Source organism: Oncorhynchus gorbuscha, linkage group LG07, assembly GCF_021184085.1.
Source record: "Oncorhynchus gorbuscha isolate QuinsamMale2020 ecotype Even-year linkage group LG07, OgorEven_v1.0, whole genome shotgun sequence".
Lineage (NCBI taxonomy): Eukaryota > Metazoa > Chordata > Actinopteri > Salmoniformes > Salmonidae > Oncorhynchus > Oncorhynchus gorbuscha.
The window spans coordinates 55,864,625-55,889,153 of NC_060179.1; the positions used below are offsets into that span (position 1 = coordinate 55,864,625).

The window sequence follows — 24,529 nt, forward strand, 5'->3', positions numbered from 1 at the left end:
GTGTGCAACTGCAGCACATAATTTGGGGCAATCCTACAAGTGGGCGTTCCTGCAGCTCCCTCAGGCATCACATTGGTTCTTTCATCATCCTCATGTTTGTGTGACACTTTTGAATGTAGGTTAAAAGGGAAATAAAAGTATTATCTGAGTTAGGCAGTGCCCTTTGCTCCGCGCCGAACACGTACCCTCACATTCGTTTACAAAACTGTGGGAAAACAACCCGACCTTCAGGGGCAAAGGACACTGTCTACCGGTCGCTAGTACATCAGGTGGGAGGCGGGAGCGACACCGTGTGCTTACTAACTAGCTAGTTAGTGACACTGTGTCCCAGGTTGCTAGTTAGAACTCCAACACCAAAACATGCTAAATAGGTTCTCTCAGGAGATTTTTGCTAACATACAGTCGAGAAAATGTTCCCCTAACTAACGGAAACTGGACACTCAAACATCAGCAGAACATTATGGGTAACATTGCAAAAACATTCTCTCTCCCTGGAATTGTTAGCTGGGTAACCCCTTTCATCTTCCCTTTCATTCTCCTTTCATCTGTGACCAGGCTGTTGAGACCACCAGTACTCTCTTTGATTAGACTTTAGTGTGTGTGAGATGTCAGGTCTTGGTTTACTCTTTCTCTGTTTTGTTTTGACGAGACAACACACACATGCAGTCTTCTGTCTTACTGCCCTATATACATAGGCATGGAATCATTGGCCACTTTAATAATGGAACACTAGTCACTCTAATAATGTTTACATACTGCTTTACTCATCTCATATGTATATACTGTATTCTATTCTACTGTATTTAGTCAATGCCAATGCAACATTGCTCGTCCTAATATTTATATATTTCTTAATTTCATTCTTTTACTTTTAGATTTGTGTATTGTTGTTAATTGTTAGATACTACTGCACTGTTGGAGCTGGGAACACAAGCATTTTGCTACACCCGCAATAACATCTGTTAAATATGTGTATTTTACCAATAAAATGTGATTTGATTTGTATATTTAACCTTGTGGGGACAAACAATTCAGTCCCATTCAAAGTCCTTTTTTACCTAACCCTAACCTTAACCCTAAACTTAACCCGAAAACCTAACCCTAAATTTAAGCCTAAACCTAACCCTAGCTTTTAACCCTAAAACTAACCCTAAAACTAACCCTAGCTCTTAACCCTAAAACTAACCCTAGCTCTTAACCCTAAACCTAACCCTAGCTCTTAACCCTAAAACTAACCCTAGCTCCTAACCCCAACCCTAAACCAAATTTGAATCCTAACACAATTCTAACCTTAATCCTGATCCCCCTAGAAATAGCATTTGACCTTGTGGGGACTAATAAAATGTCCCTAGTTGGTCAAATTTTTGTTTGTTTACTATTCTAGTTAAACACATACACAAATGTGTATGTAGGCCTAGACAGTACAACCATCTGTCACAGGTCAGAGGAATTATGAATTAATTTATTGTGGTGAGAAAAACCCCCACAAATAACAAAAGTTATTTAGATGCAGTCACTGAAGCAGCCTTGTGTTATTGTGTAGTCATCCGAGTCCACGTGGACAAGTGGAACGATGAAGATTGTCATTGTTGCTGTGTGTGTGTGTGTGTGTGTGTGTGTGTGTGTGTGCATGTGCGTGTGTGTGTGTGTGTGTGTGTGTGTGTGTGTGTGTGTGTGTGTGTGTGTGCGTGCGTGCGTGCGTGCGTGCGTGCGTGCGTGCGTGCGTGCGTGCGTGCGTGCGTGCGTGCGTGCGTGCGTGCGTGTGTGTGTGTGTGTGTGTGTATTCAAGCTGCCTGGCACAGTCTGTGAGTAACTGTTGTCTCTGTATGGGAGCCCGGTGGACCCACTGGCCTCCTACAATACACTATTCAGTCTCACGCACACATGCACACACCCACACACATATGAGCATGCACACACACACACACACACAGACATGGTCCGGCCAAGAGGCTTGTTTATCCCTCAGCCAATCACCAGGAGGGAGGAGGGTGCACAACAATAAAAAATGCTGTATGTGAGAATAATAGCTTCATCTTTATCTTCTTCTCTCCCTCTCCCACATGCAAACTTGTTGCTCGATTCCCCTCCCTCTCTTTCTAACTTTGTTATCATTCCTTCCTCTCTCATTTCTCTAAGCTGAACTAAAGCTGAACTAAACCAGTACAGAAAGGAGCCTCTACAGGACCCTGGTGTATGTGCTTGTAGTCGCGGCAACAAGAAAATAAGGTTTTGTCTCCTTTAACCCCTTAGTGTCGATTGATGCCGGTGAGTGAATCTAAGTAACATAATAAAAAAATCACCATCAAAATGTGTCAGTTTAAGCTAGAGATGTCTCGTTTTTTGCATTGGAGTCGTCTCAATCCAACGCATCCGCCTATGTCGCACTTCCGCATCAGTGAAAGGTGGCAGAGCTAGAGATGTGTTTGTCAGTCCATGAGACTATTGACCACTCTATGGAAAGGGGAGACTCTCACAAACACGATGGTCGTCTCCATTTTGCTCTACGACCCCCACAAGTGTTAGGGAACTTGTCTGAAATCGGTTCCGTTGATGTGCCAAATTCTGTTTGTAGCGTCCTAACTGTTTGGGCTACAAACTAATGTGACCTCACTGTGGAAAGGGGAGATTCTCATGAACATGATGGTGTTCTCCATTGTGCTCTACATCCCCACAAGTGTCATGAGACTCATCTGAATGTAACCAGTACTGGTAAAAAAAAAATGGAATTATGAAATTAGTTCAACCTACCCAAAAAAGCACGTAGCGTGTAAAAATCGTATGTCCTTTGTTGCAACACTCACTACCTAGGTCCAAACTGCCTCTGGAAGCAATGTCAGCACAATAACTGATCGTGGGGAGCTTCATGAAATGGGGTTCATGGTCGAACAGCCGCACACAATGCTAAGATCAACATACGCAATTCCATACTGGAGTGGTGTAAAGCGGTGTAAAGCTCGCTGCCATTGAACAGTAGAAACCTGTTCTCTGGAGTGATGAATCACATTTCACCATCTGGCAGTCCAATGGACGAATCTGGGTTTGGCGGATGCCAGGAGAATGCTACCTGCCCCAATGCATTGTGCCAATTGTAAAGTTTGGTGGAGGAGTAATAATGGTCTGGGGCTATTTTTCATGGTTCAGGCTAGGCCCCTTAGTTCCAGTGAAGGGAATTCTTAATGCTACAGCATACAATGACATTGTAGATGATTCTATGCTTCCAACTTTGTTGCAACAGTTTGGGGAAGGCCCTTTCCTGTTTCAGAATGTCAATGCCCCTGTGCACAAAGCAAGGTTCATACAGAAATGGTTTGTCTAAATTGGTGTAGAAGAACATGACTGGCCTGCACAGAGCCCTGACCTCAACCCCATCAAACACCTTTGGGATGAATTGGAACGCAGACTGCGAGCCAGGCCTAATAGACCAACATCTGTGCCCAACCTCACTAATGCTCTTGTGGCTGATTGGAAGAAAGTTCCCTTAGCATTGTTTCAGCATCTAGTGGAAAGCCTTCCAAGAAGAATGGACGCTGTCATAGCAGCAAAGGGGGACCAACTCCATATCAATGGCCATGATTTTGGAATAAGATGTTTAACGAGCAGGTGTCCAAATACTTTTGGACAAGTAGTGTACATACACAAATATTTCCTGAGCTTTCTTATTTCTCCTAGATAAAGGACAAACACTTCAAAACCTTTGTTTCTTATGATTTATTTTGTGACTGCAATTTTTTGGAATGTGTTATTCAATACTAGCCCCCCCATGGGCTAGTATTGGCTCTAGGCTAGATTATACAGAGAGGAGAGTAGTTTACCAGATGGTGTGGCGATGGTCTGAGAGATCCTGGGATAAATGTCATAAAACTACGAACAAAACAGGATCTGTAGAAATCAAGAGCGCACACACAGACAAGAGTTTTAGATGTTTCTGACAGGTGCCTCTGCCTCAACCCCCAAATGGGAGAATGACCCAGTAGGAAAAGGGGATAGGGAGAAAGACAAACTCTTTTTCCTCTTCCTTGGCCCTTTCTTCTTTTCCCTCTTTCTTTCACTCATTCTCAATCTCTGTCATTTGGCCCACACTCCATCCATAGGAATGTAACCCTCTAGTCCATTGGGTTGCCAGATCAGGCTCCCTCTAGTTCAGTGAGTTGCCAGATCAGGCTCCCACTACTCCATTGGGTTGCCAGATCAGGCTCCCTCTAGTTCAGTGAGTTGCCAGATCAGGCTCCCACTAGTCCATTGGGTTGCCAGATCAGGCTCCCTCTAGTTCAGTGAGTTGCCAGATCAGGCTCCCACTAGTTCAGTGAGTTGCCAGATCACTCTATTTCTCTTCCTACAGCTGCAGGGTCAGTATCCAGAGCAAAGGCTCCAGGTCCAGAGCCAAGCCTGGGGCTCAATTAGCTCTCTACCCCCTGAGGGGGAGCAGGAAGGGTGAGGAGAGGGCAGATAGTGAACAACTCACTGACAGCCCTCAGTCAAAGCAGTATTTTTTAAGTCTATATATGGTATTTGTGCTTGGGTGTAGCTCTGTCATATATGCAGTCATATATATATATATATATATTGTATATAGCAAGAGAGAGTAAGACAGAGAGAGTGTACAGAAGTTAAAACATGACACATTCCTGTAGTTAACCGTTGAATGAGAGAGATAATGTAGGTTCGGGAGAGCCACAGTGCTCCAGTATAATTCGCTCAGCAGATGTGTGTGCATGTTTTTGTGTGTGGATAGGTATGAGTGAGTGTGTACGGGTAGGATGCACAATTGATTTGCTTCAGACTGTTGGAGTTGGAGAGAGACAGAGCGGAGGGGGACCAAGTGTATGTCTAGTGTATTGTATTTCTAAAGAATTTCAGTGCATTCCAAAAGGTATCTGCAGTGTTTAAGATTAGTATGCAGAAAGGAAGCTCACTGGAAACTTTAGAAGCTTCAGAGAAACAGCGACAAAGTTTGTTAGTTTTTTTTACAACTACCAGTTTAATCATGTTTTTGTTTTTCAGTACAAAGAGTTATTGTTGTTGGTTTTTTTTACCAGTTTTTAAAAAGTTAAACATCAACAACACACTTTTTTAATTCTCAGATTCACACAGTTTATGTTTTAAAGAAACCAAGGCAGAGGCAGATATGAGTAGAGAGGTTAACGGTACAGGACTGGTCAGTTAATACAAAGAGTAGATTAATATACAGTACTACAGTTAATAACGACTCTCGACATAGAGAAGGCCCAGAAGGTAAGCAACACTGAGATTAACTTGATAGACAACAATTTTCCAGAATACCTCAAGGTTTCCAGTATATCAGAACTTGAAAAACTCTCCGGACACTTGGTGAATGGCACATTGGTTGGAGGCAGTTTGCTCTTAAACTGAATCAGATAAATCTCCATAGTAAGGCATACTGTTCTTTCCAGAAAACATAATTTAATGTTATTTCTCACATACAAAAAATGTCATATAAAAATACATTATAAACAGATGTTTTGTCTTGAATGAGATGGTTTGTGTGGAGTAAAAACAACTGCTTGGCCAAGAGGAGAGTTAGGAGCTCAGGTATGTAACGCACATATCTAATAACACAACACTATACAATAGGGTGTGTTCTCCAGGCAGACACACAAGTATACACGTCATTTCCCCCCCAAAAGAAAAGAAAACACACAAAACTAACACTGTTCTGAGGAGGTCCTACTATACTAACGGAAGATAGTGACCCGTTTTGGCACTTCATTCTAAATCCAAAAGACATATGTAGGGCTTATGGGAAACCACAACATTGAGTTGGTTCCTTTATAATACACCACATCTCTTTCACTTTTGTTGAGACATGTTTCATGGAGAATATAAACCCATCATAAAAAAGGCTGCTCTGGTCTGTGACATCTCTCTCTATTGGAATAAATAAAGGCACGTTGTTCTCCAGATGTACATAATACTGTATTGGTAAAGCAAACGCTATGGTTGAGACTCTTCACTCTGTAGCACCTGGAGAAGTGTGATCGGTACCCGTTAGATAGACTCAGGTCACTGTAGAAAGGCAGGCACGGTGGAAAAGCCTAGTCTTAGAGAGGACATCGTGTGAAACTGGTGTGACATATTAAACCAGATCGGAGTAACATTTTGTGTGACAGTAACCTCATGTTGCAGGCGTGAAAAAACAAACACTTAGTGGGTCGGCAGGAACCGTAAGCATCCATTTTTGTAGGCTTTGCCTCTTTGCTCCTCCCCCCAACCCGAAAAACGAGATGCTTCCGGTTTCTCAAGAACCCCGCTGAGGGTTTGAGAACAGGGACAGTCAGACTAGCTTATCGGGCATGAATATGTTATGATCATACATATAACTGTTATTATTATTTTATTATTATAATACTATAGCTTCCAATCGACTCAATGCAGGGCAAGGTATAGAGATTGGTTATCTGACCCGTGCAGAGAGCATGGCTGGGCTTTGGTTGGGGGGGTTGTGATTGGGTGGTTTTGATGTAGTGGTTCCTATAGAAGGAGCACATGGCTTGAAAGTGTGGTGTTTGGGTGGGCATGGCTGGTGACTGGGTCCTGATTGGGTCCTGAAGGGTCACTACCATGGCGCTGGTCTCTGGTTGGTTTGGCAGAGGTGACTCCTGGGGGGGTTGGGGGGGGCGTGGCTGTTGTCCAGAGCATGGCAACGAGCAAGCCACAGGCGGAGATGGGCGGGTCATCAGTGGGTACAGAGGTCAAGGGTTAGTCGCTGTGGCAGCTGGGGAGGGGGGGGGTTAGGAGACAGACGGACAGACACAAAGAAATTAAGGAAACAAAAAGACACATAGAAAAAGATAGAAAGAGATTAGTGTCAGCTAGTGGTGTCAGATTTACTGCAGTCACACACACACACAGTGTGAACATACATAACACCTTCATAAACACTACATAGGCATTTATAAATCGAGGCTGCAAGTTGACGTAAGGTCTGGCATATGCAGTAAGTGACACAGATGCCAACCAGCGACTGCTGACATAGGCAGTTATGAATGCTTATGTATTGTTAATGAAGGCATTATAAAGGTGCCCTTTGTAGAACGTATGAGCACTGCTACAGTGAGGCTAGCTGCACTACAGACAGAGAAACCATGGAGACAAGTTATGGTTTCGTGGCAGGGTGTGAGAATGTCACTGACATCTAAAGCTGTTCTGACTAACGCAGTGTTTCTCAACCCAGTCTTTGGGGGCCACCAGTAGTTTCACATCATCTAGTCAACTAATAATCAATACCTCGACAGAATAGATCAGGTATGTGAAACGGCTGGTGGGTCCTGAGGGGTGGTTTAAACACAGTTTAATGGTTAGCAGCAGTCAGGGTGTATGTTATGGTGTCTTGACAGAGAAGACCAAATGCAATGAGAACCAATTAATTGATTAAAAATGATCTGGTATGGTTTCCAGACTGCTGTTAAGCATTAGAGATGTAATCCGCTAGAGAAGCAGAGAGGCCTGCAGTTACCGAGAGCCATGAGATGTTAAGAGATGTGGTTTTAGAAGGAATTAATTAAGAACATATATTTCTTTTTTTACAGATATTTTCCAATAGTAATAACTTTTAGAATTTTTTTTCTTCTTTTGTCTGTTTTTTTTTATATCAAACATTGGTTCTGTACGTTTGCAAAATAAATACAAGCGAGAGCTTCGCGCCTGTAGTGTAAACTCTAAAGAACACATCCCCAAGAATGCAACAACACGTCCTGCTCATAGCTTAAAATTATATTCAGAATTGTTTTTACAATCACACAAGCAAATTCTATTTTCCAAGCACATAAGCAACAACTACAATAATCTCCAAAGAATAGGGCAAACATAATGATATGACAATGGAATGTCTTTTCAAAATGATATCTAATGTCAACCCATCCCTAACCCACAAAAGGTCCAGTAATCCTTACTTTACACTCCATATCTCCGAATGCAGATTTCAGTAGTATAGGGTCATGTACTGTATAAGGTCGTATGGATACGGGTTATAAGAAGGCTGCTTCAGCTTCAAGTACTGTGTGTCTCTGATCCATAATATACAAAACAATCATTAAAAAACCATATCAATAAATAAAAGAGTAGATCAAAAAAGTAGTGTGGACTTTTACAAAATCAAATCAAAGGAATGGTGTAATTTAAGACGGTATAAAAGAGATGACCCTACTTGTCTCTTAAGTTGAACAGTTGTGAAACAACCGGCAAAGGGGGGGGCGAGAGATAAATATTATTTCAAGAGAACTCTAAATCAAGAGAGTCACAAGGTCACAGTCACATGGAGGCACGGTCCAATCTAAAAGCAGGGGACAACCTCACATGCCTTCCTCTATCTGACAGAGGGGCTATGAGCGCCCTGGAATATTCACCCCTGGAACGGACTCGTCCATTCCTAACACTACCCTCTCTCTGCTCTGTGACAGACTGTTGTTTGACTTTAACACACAGCTCACTGTTTGACCTTCCCCTCACATTCTGGTCTCATACCCCTCTTAGCAGGCGGCACACAGGTCAACTAACAGACACACACATGAACACACACACACTGGCGCACACGCACGCACACAAAATCACTCACAAATGCGTATCCCCACTCACACTGTCTAGTGATCTAACTGACCTCTGTCGGTGTTCACTACTCTTTGGTAAGGATGGACCCTCATATTGTGGCGTTGCACCTTAGCCGTCATCGCTCCTGCTCACCACGCAACCACATTACCAAAACACCAAAACACAGGGGGTTAACAGTGACATCATCAAACAGTTACATTAAGAAGACAGTCAAAAGGCCCATCCCAGATAGGTGTGTGTGTGTGTGTGTGTGTGTGTGTGTGTGTGTGTGTGTGTGTGTGTGTGTGTGTGTGTGTGTGTGTGTGTGTGTGTGTGTGTGTGTGTGTGTGTGTGTGTGTGTGTGTGTGTGTGTGTGTGTGTGTGTGTGTCTGAGGTCCATATGTAGGAGGGAGTTTATCTCTCAGCCTTTGGTTTGGAAAGCCATACCTGGAAACAGAGAGAGAAATACAACCGGGTTACAACACAACAACACAACCCTCATTCCCAAATGAACTTGATCTGTGTGTGTGTGTGTTTACCTAATACTCCACTAGTGTCCATGGGGTATTCTAGTATAGATGGGGTTAGGGTGTAGGGGGAATATTCGTAGGGAGCGTAGAAGAACCCTCCTGATTCAGGTGATTGCTGCATCAGTCCTGCATGCTGATTGGCTCCTTGCATGAGGGCCTGCTGACTCTGGATCTGACGAATCAGGTGAGGCATGAGATTGGGCTGCTGAACAGGGGCGGGGTTTCTCATAGCCTGCTGCATAACAGGGGAGGGACTGGAGATGAGCCGAGGCTGCTGAGAGGAGGCTAGGGAGAAAGCCATAGTGGCTGCTCGCACCCACACACACACGCACACATACACATGTAAACACGCACACGCAGAGATAGAGAGAGAAACAAATAGAAATCATTACTAGTTGGAAACAAGAACATCAAAAAGACCCACCAACAGTTTCAGGACAGGCACTTTCTACACTATTAGGGGAGAAAATGCTATCTAGAACCTAAAAGGATTCTTTGGCTGTCACCATAAGAGAACCATTTTTGGTTCCAGGTAAAACCCCTTTTGGTTCCAGGTAGAACCATTTTGGGTTCCATGTAGAACCATTTTGGGTTCTATAAAGAACCCTTTTGGGTTCCATGTAGAACCATTTTTGGTTCCATATAGAACCCTTTTGGGTTCCATGTAGAACCCTTTCCACAGGGGGTTCTACCTGGAACCAAAAAGGGTTCTCCTATGGGGACAGCCGAAGAACCCTTTTGAAACCCTTTTTTCTAAGAGTGTAACGGTGTCATCCTTACGTTGCTTGATGTTGGCGTCTCTGTAGGTTCCATTGAGAATGGCCAGCTCCATCAACTGCATCTTCTTTAGACTGTCCTCTCCTTCAGCCTACACACACACACACACACACACACACACACACACACACACACACACACACACACACACACACACACACACACACACACACACACACACACACACACACACACACACACACACACACACACACACACACACACACTTAATATCCGTCTAGTTGGCTGAAGGTTGGATTACGTTACACTCTGGTGAACAGATTGTGAGTGGTGTAGGCCTGAAGCTGTACAGCTAGACCAGCAAGGTTAAACTAACAGGTATCATTAATCCACACCCCCACTCTCAGGTCTTCTGGGTTAACTCATTGCGGTAGGACTTCCGGCGCCGACTGAGATGGCCGCCTCGCTTCGCGTTCCTAGGAAACTATGCAGTTTTTTGTTTTTCACTGCATTGTCGGAACTAGAAGCACAAGCATTTCGCTACACTCGCATTAACATCTGCTAACCATGTGTATGTGACAAATAAAATTTGATTTGATTTGATTTGATTTGATTTGAACTCTATGTACTGTTACTAGTATACATTGTCAAAAAATATATATATTCTAGATGTCTTGTCTTATAATCAGGTGAATGCGAATTGCCAGGGGAAGTAATCAACATTTTAAAATGAATATATTTGGTAGATAGTTGTAAATGATTTTTGCCCTACCCACAGTTAACTTTAACATAGCCTATTAGCTAGAAAGGTAACTCCCAAAAAATTTAGATATTTTTGCCGACCCCAGTTTGAATTTCCCTGTTGAAAGTCAATGCAGTGCGATTTGAGAGTTTGGGTGAAAGTTCACAACTACTTTATTCAATGTTGAATTCGGGAGTGAGAGCAACATTCTTAGCAATATTCTGTCTGTGGTGTGGGGGCATTGGGTAGGTGGCTAAGAGAATGTGAGAATTGTTGAGGGACGCATGGAAAGAGGTGCTGTGAGAAAAGAGAAAGAGAACGAGGAGGAGGGAATGAATTGAGTGTGAGAGAGGAGTGAAAGGAGTGATAGAGTGAAGAGAAAGAGTGAACAGTCTCTCCATTCATCCCCTCCTCCTTTCACAACACGCATTACCATGGAGACGCCTTTATAGATGCTGCCTGGCGAATTACACACACACAAACACAGACACGCACACACACACACACATCCCACTGGGCACAGACATCAGTTCAACGTCTAGTTTTAATTTACATTTGGTTGAGTTGTCAACTATTGGGAATTAAACGTGAAATTAACAAAACATTTCACCATGTCATGGGATTTAGGTTAAAGTGGGGTGAAAAAAAATACGGAATGACCTTATGTTGATGACTTATTACAAATACAATTCATTTTCCACGCTGATTCCACGTCACCTCATAGATTTATGGGGTTGAAATGAAGTGGACACAACGTTGATTCAACCAGTTTTTGCCCAGTGGGACATACTGTGTACAATATACAGTGGAAGACGGAAGTTTACATACACCTTAGCCAAATACATTTAAACTCCGTTTCACAATTCCTGACATTTAATCCTAGTAAAAATTCCCTGTCTTAGGTCAGTTAGGATCACCACTTTATTTTAAGAATGTGAAATGTCAGAATAATAGTAGAGGGAATGATATATTTCAACTTTTATTTCTTTCAACATATTCCCAGTGGGTCATAAGTTTACATACACTCAATTAGTATTTGGTAGCGTTGCCTTTAAAATGGTTTAACTTGGGTCAAACGTTTCGGATAGCCTTCCGCAAGCTTCCCACAATATGTTGGGGGAATTTTGGCTCATTCCTCCTGACAGAGCTGGCGTAACTGAGTCAGGTTTGTAGGCCTCGTTGCTCGCACACGCTTTTTAAGTTCTGCCCACAAATATTCTATAGGATTGAGGTTAGGGCTTTGTGATGGCCACTCCAATACCTTGACTTTGTTTGGGGTCGTTGTCCATTTGGAAGACCCATTTGCCACCAAGCTTTAACTTCCTGACTTCCTGACTGAGATGTTGCTCCAATATATCCACATTATTTTCCTGCTTCATGATGCCATTTATTTTGTGAAGTGCACCAGCTCCTCCTGCAGCAAAGCACCCCCACAACATGATGCTGCCACCCCCGTGCCTCATGGTCGGGATGGTGTTCTTCACCTTTTTCCTCCAAACATAACAATGGTCATCATGGCCAAACAGTTCTTTTTTTTGTTTCATCAGACCAGAAGACATTTCTCCAAAAAGTACATCTTTGTTCCCATGTGGAGTGGCTTCTTCCTTGCTGAGCAGCCTTTCAGGTTATGTCTATATAGGACTCATTTTACTGTGGATGTAGATACTTTTGTAGATACTTTTGTACCTGTTTCCTCCAGCATCGTCACAGGGTCCTTTGCTATTGTTCTTGGATTGATTTTCACTTTTCGCATCAAAGTATGTTCTGCCTGAGTCTCCTTCCTGAGTGGTATGACGGCTGCGTGGTCCTAAGGATGAACCAGACTTGTGGAGGTCTACAATTTGTTTTCTGAGGTCTTGGCTGATTTATTTAGATTTTCCCATGATGTCGAGCAAAGCCACTGAGTTTGAAGGTAGGCTTTGAAATACACCCACAGGTACACCTCCAATTGACTCAAATTATGTAAATTAGCCTATCAGAAGCTTCTAAAGCAATGACATAATATTATGGAATTTTCCAAGCTGTTTAAAGGCACAGTCAATTTAGTGTATGTGATACAGTGAATTCTAAGCAAAATAATCTGCCTGTAAACAATTGTTGGAAAAATGACTTGTGTTCTGCACAAAGTAGATGTCCTAACCGACTTGCCAAAACTACAGTTTGTTAACAAGAAAATTGTGGAGTGGTTGAAAAATGACTCCAACCTAAGTGTATGTAAACTTCCGACTTCAACTGTATATACATACACACACACACAAACACACACTCACACACATAATTATAGCATGAATCTCACGGTACTCACGGCTGGTACGAGTAGTTTCTTGACCTCTACGGTGGCTCTTTGTAGTTTGATCTGAGCTCTGTTGTGTGTGTCTTCCACTGTGATGAGTACATGGAGTTCCTCACTCAGGTGTTCCCAGTTAGGCTTCCCTCTGTTCAGCTCCTCCTGATACACATTCAAAACAATAATATTCCCTGAAGACCGTCCACATTGACTTCAGTTCTGTAACAACACGGCAGCCATTTTACTGCAAGTGAATAATCCCCACTCGTGGAGAAGGTCAGAATGTCTACCCACTCTTTATACCTCTTTTGACTCATTCCCCCCCTCTTTCTTTCTTTCTTTCTTTTTCTTTCTTTCTTTCTTTCTTTCTTTCTCTCTTTCTTTCTTTCTTTCTTTCTGTCTGTCTGTCTGTCTGTCTGAGGTGTGGGATGGGTGTATTCTCATGAGAGGTAGATGGAATGTTTGATGATATGCTCCGCCTGCCGTTAGCTACTCCACTGGAAGTCTGACGCCCTGGCCAGAACCAAAGAACCAAAACCAGTGGAGAAACAGACAGAGAAACAGACGGACCCAGCTCTTTTCAACTCTACTCCACTCCACTTAGAATCTAGTGCCAAAATAAATACACCATACTATGTGTGTGTGTGTGTGCATAGGTGCATGCGTGCATGCATGTGCATGCCTGGCAGGCAACCCAGCGGTTAAGAGTGTTGGACTAGTAACGGATAGGTTGCTGGTTCAAATCCCTGAGCCGACTTGGTGCAAAATCGGTCAATGTGCAATTGAGCAATGCACTTAACCCTAATTGCTCCTGTAAGTCGCTTTGGATAAGAATGTCTGTTAAAATGTGTGGTGTGTGAGCCAATGATGTGCAGTAGGCAGGGTAGGTCTATGATTATGTCATTTAAAAAAAAGCAGTTATGGAAAGCCAAATAAATCATATAAAAGAAAATTGTCATTCATTTGTTTTTGTTATCTAATGCTTTTTCTCAATGATTCTGGTGGTTTTTATTCTGAGAATCTAAAAATTTGATAAAACTGTATCAAAACCTCAGGAAAGGCACCAGGGTAGGGTATGCATGCCTTCATTTCCAACCATTCAAACGCGTTACTGACTCTAGTCCGCTGTTGATTACCCTTGTTGTGTGGGTATGCCCGGGGTAAGCCCTGCACATTTGGGTGTCTACATTCGTTGTGCTCGCATCCATTGAACTGAACAAAGACAGCCAGCCAGCAAAAACAACATGCCAAATGGACACTATACTGCACCTCAAACAATTGTCGGATTTCCAAGGAAAACTTTGTACAATTCAGAGAGGGAGACCAGCACCTGTGCTATTTGACTTTCATCAAAGGAAGAGACGGAAAATCATCAGATCAGGACAACGACACGCTGCTGATGGCCTCTGGATATGATACCTGCTTGTCAAAAGGCTTCAACCGGCTTTCTGCTGATGGTCTAAGTGGAGATTTTCAGCTAAACTGATGCATTCTTTTGTGATCTGCAGAATAAAATAATGGCCATTGGGGTTCTGCTGTGCACATATCAGGGCCTCAATGAAAGTTGTGGATGCTCAGAGACAAGTGTTAGACCACCAAGAAGCTCATCCTGAAGGACAGACGAATGGACTTCATTTAAAATATGCATTGTTCCTTTGCAATTTGCGGGTTAGGCTACTGTTGAATGGACATGAGAATAGACAACATCAATTTGATTTATCAAGCTTAGAATTTCGTTTTGATGGGACACTTTTTTGACGTTTGGAACTGCATTTTTCAGTCATTTAATTTCAGATATGGACATTTCATTAGGACCTTATTTATTATACACTGAGTTTACCGAACACCTTCCTAATATTGAGTTGCACCCCCATTTTGATCGCAGAACAGTCTCAATTTATCGGGGCATTGACTCTACAAGGTGTTGAAAGCGTTCCACAGGGATGCTGGCCCATGTTGACTTCAATGCTTCCCACAGTTGTGTCAAGTTGGCTGGATGTCCTTTGGGTGGCGGACCATTCTTGAAACACATGGGAACCTTTTGAGCGTGAAAAACCCAGCAGCATTGCAGTTCTTGACACAAACCGGTGAGCCTGGCACCTACTACCATATCCCGTTCAAAGGCACTTCAATCAGTTGTCTTGCCCATTCACCCTCTAAATGGCACACATGTGCACAATCCAAGTCTCAATCGTCTCAAGGACTAAAAATCCTTCTTTAAGCTGTTTCCTACACTGACTGAAGTGGATTTAACAAGTGACATCACATCTTTCACCTGGATTCACCTGGTCAGTCTGTCATGGAAAGAGCAGGTGTTTTGTATACTCGGTGCATGTGTGTGTGTAATAATATTCCACATAATAATATTATTATTATGTGTGTGTGTGTGTGTGTGTGTGTGTGTGTGTGTGTGTGTGTGTGTGTGTGTGTGTGTGTGTGTGTGTGTGTGTGTGTGTGTGTGTGTGTGTGTGTGTGTGTGTGTGTGTGTGTGTGTGTGTGTGTGTGTGTGTGTGTGTGTGTGTGTGTGTATAAATCCATTGGAAAAGTAAATTCATTGCAATGCAAACTATTCGGATAAAATGTGTGTGTAATAATATTTCACATAATAATATTATTATGTGTCTGTGTGTTTGCGCGCGTAAATCCATTGTGAAAAGCTGGAGTTTCCGTTCCAAGCTATTCAGATGAAATGTGACCATAAGCTAGTCTTTAAAAGTGCCACCTATCAGTTGTAACTGTGGATGCTACATCAGTGTATGGCTGAGCGGAGTTGAGCAGCGTGTCATTTTCCTGGATGATATGAAATATGCCGCCATCGGAGGCTATCGCTTGTGTATCTTGGCTACATTGGTATTTACATTTGTTGAAAATTGTCGGTCAATTTCAGTTAGTAGCCTATGTCAATCTGGTTGTTTAAGCTATCTGTTGTACTGTGTGGTGAAGCTGTGTTTTATTTGTGAGTAAATCTGGCTTTGATAATAGCCAGTGCCTACCCAGCCACAGACCTCACGTCATTGGTGTGAGCGTGTGATTGTGGGCACGTACCTTCTTCTTGTCTCTCATGGATCCTTTCCCTCGTACCATGATCTTACAGCCTGTCTCTGCCTCCAGCTGTTTGGCTGTCAGACCCCTCGGACCCAGGATCCTACCTACAAAGTTAAACTGCACACACACACACACACACACACACACACATTTTAAGAATAGGTAGGGCCAGGAGTTGGCGGCTAGCCATGAAATACTCCTGGCAGTGGTTGGTAACTTGTGGTCAACTAGCTAAGTAATACTCCTGGCCGTGGTTGGTAACTTGTAGTCTACTAGCTAAGTAATACTCCTGGCAGTGGTTGGTAACTTGTGGTCAACTAGCTAAGTAATACTCCTGGCCGTGGTTGGTAACTTGTAGTCTACTAGCTAAGTAATACTCCTGGCAGTGGTTGGTAACTTGTGGTCAACTAGCTAAGTAATACTCCTGGCAGAGGTTGGTAACTTGTGGTCAACTAGCTAAGTAATACTCCTGGCCGTGGTTGGTAACTTGTAGTCTACTAGCTAAGTAATACTCCTGGCAGTGGTTGGTAACTTGTGGTCAACTAGCTAAGTAATACTCCTGGCCGTGGTTGGTAACTTGTGGTCAACTAGCTAAGTAATACTCCTGGCCGTGGTTGGTAACTTGTAGTCTACTAGCTAAGTAATACTCCTGGCCGTGGTTGGTAACTTGTAGTCTACTAGCTAAGTAATACTCCTGGCCGTGGTTGGTAACTTGTAGTCTACTAGCTAAGTAATTCTCCTGGCCGTGGTTGGTAACTTGTAGTCTACTAGCTAAGTAATACTCCTGGCCGTGGTTGGTAACTTGTAGTCTACTAGCTAAGTAATACTCCTGGCCGTGGTTGGTAACTTGTAGTCAACTAGCTAAGTAATACTCCTGGCCGTGGTTGGTAACTTGTTCATACTAGCTAAGTAATAAGACATTTAATATTAAAAGGAATACTCTCCCAGCACCGAAAAAATCAACTGAAGCCTGTACGCAAGCATGCGTGCGTGTGTGTGTGTGTGTGTGTGTGTGTGTGTGTGTGTGTGTGTGTGTGTGTGTGTGTGTGTGTGTGTGTGTGTGTGTGTGTGTGTGTGTGTGTGTGTGTGTGTGTGTGTGTGTGTGTGTGTGTGTGTGTGTGTGTGTGTGTGTGTGTGTGTGTGTGTGTGTGTGTGTGTGTGTGTGTGTGTGTGTGTGTTGTTGGTCAGTTTGGAGTGTCTATTGTCCATGAAATCACAAACAACGGACTCACTCCAAAGTATGTAGTTGTCGAAAGAATTTGGTACAGTGACATGTATTTATAGGAGGTCTGGAGAAAAATCCTGCACGTCCATTCACTCTCCAGGAGGAAAGCTGGCCACAACTGATTTAGTGAGCGCTGCTGCAATAACAGTCTTTTGAACCCAGGATGGCACAGGCAGAGGGATTTCTTATCCTTTTGCATTATGCAATCTTCATGTTAATATTTCATTTCTGTTCTTATTGTGTGTGTGTGTGTGTGTGTGTGTGTGTGTGTGTGTGTGTGTGTGTGTGTGTGTGTGTGTGTGTGTGTGTGTGTGTGTGTGTGTGTGTGTGTGTGTGTGTGTGTGTGTGTGTGTGTGTGTGTGTGTGTGTGTGTGTGTGTGTGTGTGTGTGTGTGCGAGAGAGAGTGAGTCAGGAATAGGTCATTGTGTGTGTTGGCTGGTGGTGAGGCTGGACACTTTAACCTTATCTGTCACTGGAGCTGAGAGATGAATAAGACAGCTGCCCCCCTCTCTAGCTCTCACCCTCTTTCCCATCTCTCTCTCCATTTGTCTTTCCCTCTGTCTCTCTACCTTTCACACCCTTGTGTCTTGTCTGTTTTTGTTTCTCTGACCCCCCACTTCTATATGGGTGTCAACGCATTCTCTTCATTCCTAAAGAACTTTAACACACCCACATGCACGCACACCCGCACGCACACGCACACACACACACACACACACACTAGAGAGAGGAGCTATTCTGTATTTTTAGCCCTGATCTCATCTGTTCCATCGTCTTGTGTGAGTTTATGTGTATGCTTCTGCATGTGCCTGTGTGTTTGTCTGTATGTGTGTGCACGGGCGCACGCGCATTATCCAGGGTTACACTGCCATTTTGTCATGTGAATGAAGAGAAGCTTCTGTCATCACCTCTATCTGATGTCCTCTGCCATACATTCTAACCCCCTTTTATAAGGGCTGGGAGCTTAGAAAGCAGCCCTTCCCCCTATATTGCTACCCCATCTGTGTTAACAAATCTGAAAGGACCAGACAGGAGTATCAACATGGCAATGGCTCTACCTTACCCTCCAACGGGCTGGAAGATTCTGTTGTTATGGAAAGGGTTTGATTTCGGTATTCATTTTCTGTCACTCTGGATAGACACTACAATAAAGTCTACAAAGGGTGAAAAAGGGTTTGTCCACTCACGTCGGGGTACTCTTTGACGGGCACGTAGAGCTTCTCCTGCAGCTGAGCCACTGGACCAATCCCATTAGGCAGCTCCTCAGAGTTCCGCCCCTCGGCGGCCACACCTCCATTCATCGAGTCGTTATACATGTCCTTGCGCACTCTACCTATCTCTGAGGGAGGGAGAAAGAGAGAGAGAAACAGATCCTTTAGAACACTAGGCCCAATAACAAAATAAAGATAGTGTGTGTTTGTTTAAAGCTGTCTGGCTCAGACTTCCAATAATATTGCATGATGCATTACTAACAACATATAATAGCCAACCACTCACACACACACACACACACACACACACACACACACACACACACACACACACACACACACACACACACACACACACACACACACACACACACACACACACACACACACACACACACACACACACACACACACACACACACACACACACACACACACAGTGACTAACCTGTGAAATAACCATGACCTGATGGAAGCAGAGTGATAACTAAGTGTGACCATAGTAATAATAAATGGTACAGTTAATTATGTAAACCTATAATCACAACAGCTTTAAGCCTCTAATAACACACCTGACCTCACATGTAAACCTGATTATTACACAGACACCTGACACTACACGTACACCACACACACACAACACACACACACCGTGGATGATGTGTCTTGGATGAGACAGCCACAGTAGTAAACCTGACACAATATGAATAATGTGGCTGTAGGACAGAAAGATAGACAGTGCGTGCATGAGTGTGAAAGTATGTGCATGTTTGACCATGGTCCAGTCTATAAATACAGACAGCTCTAGATAGTGTAATGGCAGGTTGAAGTGTTGAGATAAATCCTAGCTCAAATAACTCCCCCTCTCTTGTCTTCCTCTCTTCTCTCTTACTACCTTTTTTTCTATTTTTTAATCCCCCTCCGCTTTCCCTTTGTCAAAAACAACACCATGACCATTGTTACCCTGATCAATAATTCCACATAACATCTTATTGCTTGTTTCCATGTTGTTTGTCTTGTTTGGGGTGTGTTTGGTTGTTGCGGTGGTGTTCCTCTTGAAATACTACAATCAATAAATGAATCAATCGACCACACAAACAGGTGTGTGTGTTGAAATTGTAAATATTGTGAATTTGTATGATTGTGTGCAAGGCTCCCTTGAAAAAGAGGCCTTAGTCTCAATGGGATTTTCTGTTTAAATACATTTTTTAAATACACATTATCAGTTTACACGCTCTTCATGGTGTTCAACTTGACTAAGTCCGTGTGGCTTTGTGTTGAAATACATACAGTCTCTGCACACCCTCCCCAGTCAAATATTTTATTATATATTTTATTTATTATATTATCCCATTGGCCGTGTACTGAACCTCGTGCCTGGCCCGGGATGGGGTGCCACTTTCACACCCCTCGCACATTAGGTCACCGGCCTAACAACTGTCCATTTGTTCACAGCACTCACTGCCTGGTGTGTGTATTATTGTGTGTGTGTGCGCAAGCATGTGTGTGTGTGTATCTCACCATACCCTGTAAAAAAAAAAAATGTTTGTTTAAATCTTAAATCTTCCCTGTCAAGTTGTCCAGTGACACATTTTCCTAAATGAAACTCTGAAATGGCATATTGTTTTTATGAAGATTGTAGAATATTCACATTAAAATCTGTCGGCAATTGGATGGAAGCCTAGCTGGTGCGCTAGTCCAGTGTCACTTTGACTTTGTCTGCACATCATTGTTCACCAGTAGCCACAAACATCTCAAGAATAAGCTACCAGCCAAACAGGCTTGTAAGAATTGTACTTAATTAAACACACTCTCAAACTCATCTGGAAGTTGAGCATTTTTTAATTTCCATCTCTGTAATGTGACTGTATCTATGCAATCGTATGTGTATTTATGTTTCTTTTTTTAAAAGGGACCGCAATGGAAATAAGTCCCTTTATTGTGGACCTTATTGTACAATCCCGGTCACGTTTAAAAAAAAAAAAATATATATATATATATATATATAGTGCCTTGCGAAAGTATTCGGGCCCCTTGAACTTTGCAACCTTTTGCCACATTTCAGGCTTCAAACATAAAGATATAAAATTGTATTTTTTTGTGAAGAATCAACAACAAGTGGGACACAATCATGAAGTGGAACGACATTTATTGGATATTTCAAACTTTTTTAACAAATCAAAAACTCTAAAATTGGGCATGCAAAATTATTCAGCCCCTTTACTTTCAGTGCAGCAAACTCTCTCCAGAAATTCAGTGAGGATCTCTGAATGATCCAATGTTGACCTAAATGACTAATGATGATAAATACAATCCACCTGTGTGTAATCAAGTCTCCGTATAAATGCACCTGCACTGTGATAGACTCAGAGGTCCGTTAAAAGCGCAGAGAGCATCATGAAGAACAAGGAACACACCAGGCAGGTCCGAGATATTGTTGTGAAGAAGTTTAAAGCCGGATTTGGATACAAAAAGATTTTCCAAGCTTTAAACATCCCAAGGAGCACTGTGCAAGCGATAATATTGAAATGGAAGGAGTATCAGACCACTGCAAATCTACCAAGACCTGGCCGTCCCTCTAAACTTTCAGCTCATACAAGGAGAAGACTGATCAGAGATGCAGCCAAGAGGCCCATGTTCACTCTGGATGAACTGCAGAGATCTACAGCTAAGGTGGGAGACTCTGTCCATAGGACAACAATCAGTCGTATATTGCACAAATCTGGCCTTTATGGAAAAGTGGCAAGAAGAAAGACATTTCTTAAAGATATCCATAAAAAGTGTCATTTAAAGTTAGCCACAAGCCACCTGGGAGACACACCAAACATGTGGAAGAAGGTGCTCTGGTCAGATGAAACCAAAATTGAACTTTTTGGCAACAATGCAAAACGTTATGTTTGGCATAAAAGCAACACAGCTCATCACCCTGAACACACCATCCCCACTGTCAAACATGGTGGTGGCAGCATCATGGTTTGGGCCTGCTTTTCTTCAGCAGGGACAGGGAAGATGGTTAAAATTGATGGGAAGATGGATGGAGCCAAATACAGGACCATTCTGGAAGAAAACCTGATGGAGTCTGCAAAAGACCTGAGACTGGGACGGAGATTTGTCTTCCAACAAGACAATGATCCAAAACATAAAGCAAAATCTACAATGGAATGGTTCAAAAATAAACATATCCAGGTGTTAGAATGGCCAAGTCAAAGTCCAGACCTGAATCCAATCGAAAATCTGTGGAAAGAACTGAAAACTGCTGTTCACAAATGCTCTCCATCCAACCTCACTGAGCTCGAGCTGTTTTGCAAGGAGGAATGGGAAAAAATTTCAGTCTCTCGATGTGCAAAACTGATAGAGACATACTCCAAGCGACTTACAGCTGTAATCGCAGCAAAAGTTGGCGCTACAAAGTATTAACTTAAGGGGGCTGAATAATTTTGCACGCCCAATTTTTCAGTTTTTGATTTGTTAAAAAAGTTTGAAATATCCAATAAATGTCGTTCCACTTCATGATTGTGTCCCACTTGTTGTTGATTCTTCACAAAAAAATACCGTTTTATATCTTTATGTTTGAAGCCTGAAATGTGGCAAAAGGTCGCAAAGTTCAAGGGGGCCGAATACTTTCGCAAGGCACTGTATATATATATATATATATATATATATATATACACACACTTTTTTTACTGACAAATAAAGTAAATCAATCAAAACTGTGCAGCGGGCCAATTGATGAATGGAAAGAGATCTGTTCCAAAACACCAAAAAGTTTAATGATATTCAGAGGTTGTCAAACCAAGCCTTCTATACTGGGTAAGCCTACAAGTTAGGGAGGGATGTAATTTTGGTATTTTATTAGGATTTCCATTAGCTGTTGCAAAAGCAGCAGCTATTCTTCCAGATGTCCACACAAAACATGACATAATACAGAACATTAATAGACAAGAACAGCTCAAGGACAGAACTACATGTACATCCATTTAAAAATGACACACGTAGCCTACATATCAATACATACACACAAACTATCTAACGTTTGTTGAGCTTGACACAGTCTATTTATTGTGGTGTTAACACAAACCATGATATTGAAGTGCCCAAAGTTGGTATGCTTTGGTTTGGTTGTGTGGTTGGTCATGTGGTGCATTGGCACAGAAACCTGTTAGTGGAATATTTGTTGCATATTTTATAGAATTATAAAATATGTAAATATGTAATGAAACAGGCAGGGAGAGTGAGCTTGTCTGGGGTGGTCGGCGAACCCCCCAACCTTAAAATCTTGCATAGCCTTTTTTTAGTTTTGATGCCCAAATAATAACTTGTAGTTGAATGAACATATGAGACGAGCTGAGCAAACACATCATTTTAAATTGACATAATTTTTTGCATATGGATCGAAAAGTTGAGAAAACAAAAAAGGCTGTAGAACTAGTTACATAACAATAATAGTTTTTTTTACAGTGTAGCCTATACCATGCAATATAACTGAGATATCCACCAACTAACTTTATACCTAAGCTACCATGTCTTTTGTAAATCTAAAAATATTTATTGAGCCTACACACTTACCTTCTTCTAGGAGCCGCTCCAGGTGTGTGAAGATACCAGTGAAGTTGGGCAGAGAGCTCATCACCTTCCGGTCCGTCATCAACTGCATCAGGTAGTCCGGGCTGGGCCTTGGTCTTTCCCGGACCTGCTCACTCATCTCCCCGACCATGGTCACTCTCACAACTCAAGTCTATAAAATCAAGGCGCGACGCTCTGCAATAAAAGTGATGTCCAAAATGCTGCCTCGAGCCCCAGCTTCCAATTTTGTGATGAGTTTGTCACTTACCGCTCTGAGTATTCTACAGTCCCGGGGTCATGCGCTGAAAGATGGGAAAGAAATAACGAGAGAGGCTTGGAAATAGTTTTTTAAAACTCCGCTCAGTTGATTAGGCCTATACTCGCAAAAGTTAGTTGGTGAAACTCTTGTCCGCTGTTTCTTTAAGCGAGTTCCCTTCTTCACCGTTTCACAGTCAGATAGAAGTGCCCTAGTGCCTTTTCACGCTCTCTCAGGATCGGTTCACTTGTTTTCTCCCCTGCACTCCTACTCGCTCATGTCCGGTGTGTGTCGGTATTCAGACCCTGTCATATGACCAAACATCACACTGGGAGTGGGAGAGAGAGACCGAAATGGGGTAGTGGGTGGACCCAGAGCGCGCTGTGTGTCCCCGAAGATTCGATTCAGGTGAGAGGGCATGATGTCTCCCCTCTCTTTCTCTCCTCACACACACACATACACACTTAGAGGATGAACTGTTCTAGATGACAATGTCAACAATGCTATTTGTCCAGTTGCACCCAGAGTTATGCACACCTGTTCTACCTTCAGTTGCTGTCTGTCACTTGGGGATCTCTGAAAGTGTGTGGCATGCAGGTGGTCTCTGTCTTTTTTCTTTCTTTATCTCTCTGTCACACACACACACACACACACACACACACACACACACACACACACACACACACACACACACACACACACACACACACACACACACACACACACACACACACACACACACACACACACTTTCTTTTAATAAAATGCTAAATTAATGTACACTTTGGATAATAATGCCTTGTAATTGGCACGACCGTGTGTGTGTGTGTGTGTTCTGACTCTGTAGACTAGCTGTTCTGACTCTAGTCTTTATCCGCCACAGCTGTCTCACACTGTCATTCCTCTGTACACTCCAACACAGATATGCAACAGACAGAATATTAATCAAAAGACACAAACTCACACACATACACACCACACACAGAGAAAGAATAGTAATCTCAGATTGAGCTCCCATCTCACCCCACCATTTCTCTTCCCCCTTTCTTTCCCTTCTCCTCCCCCATCTCAACCCACCAGGCACCGCATGTCATTCCTGCTAACAATCAGACGTGTGTAGTTAACCTTCAAGACAACGACTGTCTTATACGTCTGACGGGGTAGGGGAGTGTGTGTGTGTGTGTGTGTGTGTGTGTGTGTGTGTGTGTGTGTGTGTGTGTGTGTGTGTGTGTGTGTGTGTGTGTGTGTGTGTGTGTGTGTGTGTGTGTGTGTGTGTGTGTGTGTGTGTGTGTGTGTGTGTGTGTGTGTGTGTGTGTGTGTGTGTGTTATTGGATGATGGCGTTGGTCCAGCCTGGTATGGTATGGTGGGTATTCAGAGCGGAGGT

The 24,529-nt window shown here is 42.8% G+C and overlaps 1 protein-coding gene across 3 annotated transcripts; it reads right to left on the minus strand.

Moving 5' to 3' along the window:
• Positions 1-4,957: 4,957 nt before the first annotated feature.
• On the minus strand, positions 4,958-23,543 carry LOC124040073 (protein quaking-B-like). Of its 3 annotated transcripts, XM_046356856.1 has the most exons (9): positions 23,157-23,543; positions 22,892-23,060; positions 18,302-18,453; positions 15,890-16,006; positions 12,863-13,006; positions 9,858-9,945; positions 9,087-9,383; positions 8,618-8,692; positions 4,958-6,736 (listed from the first exon to the last, which is right to left on the minus strand). In XM_046356856.1, exons 2-9 carry the CDS (start codon positions 23,037-23,039, stop codon positions 6,714-6,716), a joined length of 1,044 nt encoding a protein of 347 aa, XP_046212812.1. In that variant the 5' UTR covers positions 23,040-23,060; positions 23,157-23,543; the 3' UTR covers positions 4,958-6,713. The 3 variants fall into 3 exon arrangements, 2 of the variants coding, with proteins under 2 accessions (XP_046212812.1, XP_046212814.1); XR_006839675.1 differs by having other exon boundaries at positions 8,618-8,994; positions 22,892-23,536; XM_046356858.1 differs by lacking the exon at positions 4,958-6,736 and having other exon boundaries at positions 7,720-8,994; positions 22,892-23,536.
• Positions 23,544-24,529: the final 986 nt, after the last annotated feature.